The sequence below is a fragment of the Brienomyrus brachyistius genome, chromosome 3 (genome assembly GCF_023856365.1).
Source record: "Brienomyrus brachyistius isolate T26 chromosome 3, BBRACH_0.4, whole genome shotgun sequence".
Taxonomy (NCBI): Eukaryota; Metazoa; Chordata; class Actinopteri; order Osteoglossiformes; family Mormyridae; genus Brienomyrus; species Brienomyrus brachyistius.
Window position 1 is genome coordinate 10,701,466 of NC_064535.1, and position 6,303 is coordinate 10,707,768.

Sequence of the window (6,303 nt, forward strand, 5' to 3'; positions counted from 1 at the left end):
TGAGTCCAATCAGCGTAGACTCTGTTGAGCTTGCGTTGAATAAAAAAAAATCCATTCAACTACCGGTGATAGAAAGTAGCCACGTCATCCGGTCGTGAAGTGAAGGACCGGAAATCCTGTAGAGTTTCTGTCATTTCTCAGTTAAATTCAGTAGTGTATTGATAAAGCGGTATAAAGTAGTACGGAAGATGTAGTTTACATAATTATGGTTAGTGTCTGATTATGTGAGTAGATTGAGTTGAGTTTGACCGGCCTTTCATATCAGTTTAGTTCACACATTAAGAGTAATATAAGAATTACCGTAAGTAAAATGCTGAAATGTAATTCTTCGATTATAATTTTCAGATTATCTAAAACGGTTTTATAGTCTGAGTGAGGTGTAAGACCAGGAAGAAAATTGCTTAATCCTAAAAATTCTGAAGCAACCAATATTTTCATGCGTTGTTACTTTTATATTCTGATTTAGTTTGGATTAAAAATGAATATATCAGTTATTGTGGAAGGTTGTGGAAGCCCTGGTGGTGTGAGGTGGAAGTATTTAAGCCACAGTGGCAAGTAGCTCTAGGAACAGAGACATACGTGTTGCCTTTTCCAGAATAGCAGGATCTGGATAGGGATGAGAGTAATTACATAAAAAAAACTTGATCTGAAATATGAAATGAATTATTTGAGGAAGCTCCAAACCGAGGCATGTTCCTTATGAACAAAAAACAAAGCTATATGAAAAGATAAACTTTATTGATTCCAAGGGGAAATTCTTTCATCCATCCATCCATTTTCCAAACCGCTTATATCCCTAATTATGAAAACGAATTAGTATATGCCTCACTTATTCACAATTTTCCGTTGCCAAGCAATGACGGAACATGGTCTAATGCATTTATAATTTTTAATGTACTCAAAATGTCTAAATAAATAATTGATTAAATAAATAAAACAGTAGTCTGAATTTTGCGAACACGACTATAGTCAATATCTAAGTGGAACCTTTGGAAAACGATCCGCTGGGGGGGGGGGAATGTATGCAACTATTTAATGACGCCGATTTAACGTTTACACTGTATCTTGCAAAGGGAATTCACTTTCTAATAAACATAATAAAATGTATCTAATAAATATAATAAAATAAATTTGCTCAGTATTTGTTTTGATGTTAATGCCCCCAACAAAAATATCTTCTGACGCTTTGCCGGCTAGTGACCCTGACTGCTCACGTGACAGCGTCGTTATTTCCGCGTCCCAAGTCCGAAGGCGGCTATGGCTGGTTCAGGTGCCACGGTGGATAAGGTTCAACGCTTAAATTGATTATTGTATAGCTAACATTAACAGAAAAGTATGCAGTATACAGTGTAGGCGAAACGTAAGGATTAGCGAACGAGTACCAGTAGATCGGTTAATGGGATACATAACTAGCAACATTACAAATAAGAGTATTAATCGCACAATTTGCAGTGTTAGCGAATTTTACATCTGTGGATGGATTTAGTTGCATAACTAGGTTCCATTGTAGAATCGGGAAGTTATGTTAGGCATAGCAGAAAAGTGTTGCGTTGTGACGGCTTTTGAATCGTCTAAGATACAATCTGTAGACAAACAGTTCAGCTGCAGCGGGGTCATCTTGAATGATCATCATGGGCTTGTGCTTTGCAGTGGTCACTTGTTTTCTCGCTTTCTTATTAGGAAAGACGTGTTGTCCACTGACTTCCAGTTTTTCTTACGAGAGAGTTTTAGCAATACTCTTACGATCTACATACAACAACAAAATAACACGACTCATCCATCAAACGTAATAACGTGTCGGGGTCAGACGACAAATTCTGAACAAAACAGGCTTAAATTATCCCACCTTGAGGCTGAATTTATTATGTTGATTAACTGTCTTGAGTTTCAGACAGCGTTTTTGGAATTGTTTAAGGTTTCAGACAACTGGCGCTTTTCCTTGGGTGAGGAGCATGCTGATCTAAATAAGGATTCTGACTTTTTAAGTTACTTTGCTCTTCTTAGGGTGCCTGGTTTGGTAGAATCGACAGGTAAAGACACTGTCCATTGGGTTTCTAGTTGTGCTCTAGAAAAAGGATGTGAGGTTTTTGCCTGTGGTTCTCCATTTGGATCTGTCTGCCCTGACCTTTTTATGAGCACATTGAGCAAAGGTATTGTGAGTAATGTTGTAGGAAAGGATAATGCAGTTATCCTCACAGATGCACACTGCTTGCCAGGCATGGAAGGAGGAGGGCTGTTTGTTAAAGAAGGAGATGCTGCATTCCTTGTGGGTTTGATTGTGTCTCCATTTTGTTGGAAGTCAAAGGAATGGGTTGGCCTCACTTTAGTGTGTTCCTTTCATTTGATACTGCAAAACGTAGCACAATCAGTAAATCACAGACAATCACTAAACAAGTTGTCTATTGAAGTGCCTGTTGATGTAAATCAAGCCTTGCTGCATAAAGGGCTGTGTGCAAACATTCAAAATTTCCCAATGGTGTGTTTAGTTGATAGTAACCAATTCTGGGGTTCTGGAGTTCTCTTAAACTCCCAACTGGTGCTGACTTGTAGACATGTTCTGAATGGAAAGTCCAGGGTGGTTGTGAGGTACAAGACCTCCAAAAGGTATGTAAGTTGACACATGATATTTTTAAAAGAATAGAACTAACTGATTTCTAAAAATCTGTCGTGAAAGGATTGTAGAATGTCGCACTGGAAAAAATACAGCTCAAGAATGAATGCAATTGTGCGCAGTCTTTCTGGGATTGCTGCAGGCTCCGTGGGTTATTGTTTTATTCCAGTGTTGAGTTGATTGCTTAGACAGAAAATTGTATTCATAGGCTTCTGTAAAGTAGTAGCTGAATAGACAATAGGCCAATAATTAGGGGTCTAAGTATGTAGTTCTGGAACCTTGTTGTTTTTGGACTTCTTATTCTTTCCTAAAACGAAACGGCAGCAAAGATTATAAGTTCCAAACAAAGCGAAGCCCATATTGGAATTTGACAGACTCCTTTAATAGCCATTCCAGGCTATGTTGCATGAATTATTGGGGGAGGGGGTTGCTCTCACGTTCTTTGGATTAGGTCTCAAGGCTTGTGCCCAGAAGGTTGCTCGTCAAATTCCCTGTGGCCAGCTGAGTAAGAATACCACTTTTAAGCCCTTGAGCAAGGTCATTGCCTGTACAAACTGTTCTAGAGGTTCCAGATGAATGGTTGACCCTGTACAATGACCCCAAACTTTGCACTCACTCGTATGTGTGTGTCACATAGGAGAACAGGATGGGATATGTGAGAACTGAATTTTGTTGCACTTGCTGTTCTGCAAAATGCCAATAAAGACATTCTGTTCCATTATTATAATTATTTGTCTTTTATAAAAGGATGGAAACCGATAAGTCAATATCTATATTTTGAAGGCTGCTTTTGTTCATGCCCTCAGATTGCTGTCTGTGACGGGTGATGTGCTGTTTGCCACCGAAGTTACGGCACCATTTGACATTGCAATAGTGTGGCTGCAAAAACCTCTTCCTGATATTATTGTTCCAAATTTAGCCTCTTCTTTCAAGCCAGGTAAGTTGGGTCCAGGGGTGTCATGCTTTAGCCCCCCTAAAATGTTTTATAGACCCCCCCCCCAAATAAATTAGCATTCATTGGCTTATAGCTAATGAGCTTATTAGCTTTTTTTATATTGAATATGTTTGCCATCGTCCCCCATTAGTAAAGGCTCACACCCCCTATCTATTAATCTCAAACTATGCCCCTGGTTGGGTCACTCTTTGAACAGTATGCATATGGTTCCAGCTTCTGTTGCTGCCTAGAAATGGAAGGATGTATCCCGACACAACTTAATACTTCGTATTTTTATTACTGAGTCTTGTAGAAAGGTATACATTTTTCTTTTAATGTTTTTCTCCATGTATTTGCAGGTAAAAGTGTGTGCGTCATTGGCTATGGTGCGTTTGGCCATAGTTGTGGACATTCTGTTACATCGGGGATTCTGTCTAAAGTCGTCACCTGCCAATCGGAAGCAGTGATGCTGCAGACTACCTGTGCAGTGCAGGCAGGTGCCAGTGGAGGTGCTTTGGTGCAAGCAGATACAGGAGAACTTCTAGGTAACACTGCCGATGCTAACATTTATGTGCTGGTCTCTAAGGTTTTAGTTTCTGTTAGTGTGCCTGTTCTGATGTATTCTAATAACTGCTGCAGCTGCATTTCAGCTTTTGTATAATAGCTTACTAATGTTCTTTTATGCTTTTCCATTTTTTTTTTGTGAAGTTTTACTATCTAGTTTCTTAATTTTTCAGGCAGTGTTATAGCATGTTGGTCTATAACAAATCAAAAGGATCTCATAAGAGATCGAAATCGAGAAATGTGGTATTAACTGTTTGTCTTGAATAACTTAAGCAGAACTCCAGCAAGCCAAATCGCTCAGTTTTGTGAAAGGTCATATGCAATTAGCCTCAAATGAAAACTACATAATATAGAAAATGTATGATGGATGGTGGGTATACTCACTTTTGTTTCACTGAATGTCTACGTTAATCTGCAGTTTCAATATGGTCTGTTTTGTTTTTAATAATATGTGCCGCATATATCATGATGCTCAAATTAAAATGCATGTAGTTATTTTAATATAGGGTCATTCCCCGGCAACTTGTAATCAGTTGTCAGACATTTACAATTTCATTGATATCAGGTATGATCACTTATGTTGTGTATTATGTCTCTATAGATATAATGGATAATGTAGTGTTTTTTAATATAGACTTTACTGCCTGGTTAAGTTGACTGCCTGAGAACTCATTCCCTGCCTCATAGACTATTGAATGACATAAGACAGGGCATTGTTTCCGTGAGTCACTAATCTGGCAGCAAAACGCAGTGCTTTGCCCCATCCCTGCTGCCACACTTGCGCTTCTTTGTATTAGCAATGGTGAAGCACTTTAGGCTTACGACTGAAAGATTTTTACTAAAAAATGAACAATATATAAATCGTGTTCTACACATTTGGTATTTGTATTAATCTCACTCCATACAATTGTATGTCTGACTAAATTTTATACATACCCCTTTGTTCAGGTCTTGTATGCAGTAATACACGGGACTTTGCCGCTGATGTGACCTATCCACACCTCAACTTCAGCATCCCTATGAGTGTGTTGGCGCCTCTTCTGCAGGCGTTTTGTGTGACACATGATCCCAAAGTATTCCAGAAACTGGATGATGCAGGACCTGAAGTTGCTAGGGTGTGGCGACTGCAAATCAGGCCCCAACGGCACCAAAACAGCAAACTCTGACCGGCTCTCCAATCAAAGAATGAATGAATAAACGAACATTGGTCTGTATTGTTGGCCAGGTGATTTTAAACTTCAAGGAAAATGTAATTTATACTTCGATATCTAACAAAGCTAAATCAAGCCATAGTTTGTTATAGTGTTTTTGTATTTTAATGCTTCCATGGTATTTGCCCAGCTTGACTTGTAATTAAGTGGCAATGTACAGTATGTATGAAAATATGTATAAATTGTTAAACATTTTATACATAATTTATTGTCATCTGTTTGCTGTTTTTAGCTGCATACTTATGAATAATCTGGTACTGGCGTAGTACAGTAGAATCTTAATTGCATCAAAGAAATTTTCTAATTGAAAGTCTGGTGATTATCACCTTAAGTCAGTTTAATGCTCTATATTTTGCTAAATAACATTAAGTGTATAGGCTTAAATTAGATTTTACAGAGATACATCACACAATGCAACCATTTAACCAAAAGCTGGATAACTAATGTTCTTCTCGATTTGTTTTCCTTCTTGATTTGTAATTTACGTGGCCTCTGTGTGATGGTAACGTCACCGGTTTGAATCCTCAGCAGGGCAGAATAGTCACATTGCCAAGTGGCTCTTAAGCAAGGACCTTAACCCCCTGACAAATACCCCTGGAGTGCTGGGTAAACGGCTGACCCTCCACTTTCAATTGTGTATCCATCCATCCTCCAAACTGCTTATCCTTCTGGGTCATGGGAGGTCTGGAGCCCCTGTAGGAAACCCCACAACGAAATATATGGAAAAAAGCATATATTCCAGTGTTGTTTTTTTTTTTTTTTTGGGGGGGGGGTTATTTTTTCACACAGAATACAAGAATAAAACCATGTTCCAGTGTGCAGCCTTTTTTAAGAACACTGGTGTATTTTAATCATGCTGCAGTAACACGTAGGATTATTTTTAGTATTATTTATTGTTATTTTATCCAAACCAGTTACATAATCCTAACCTAACATGCAAAAATAAATTGTGAATTCTTATTCTCATTGAAACTGTCAGTCAT

General features: G+C 38.3%; 1 protein-coding gene across 1 annotated transcript; it reads left to right on the top strand.

Annotated features, from left to right (window-relative positions):
• The first annotated feature begins 1,141 nt into the window (after positions 1 to 1,141).
• Positions 1,142 to 6,036, top strand: tysnd1 (trypsin like peroxisomal matrix peptidase 1). The gene is made up of 4 exons (XM_049009244.1): positions 1,142 to 1,287; positions 3,418 to 3,548; positions 3,905 to 4,090; positions 5,058 to 6,036. The coding sequence occupies exons 1-4, from the start codon at positions 1,151 to 1,153 to the stop codon at positions 5,273 to 5,275; spliced, it is 672 nt and encodes a 223-aa protein (XP_048865201.1). The 5' UTR covers positions 1,142 to 1,150; the 3' UTR covers positions 5,276 to 6,036.
• Positions 6,037 to 6,303: the final 267 nt, after the last annotated feature.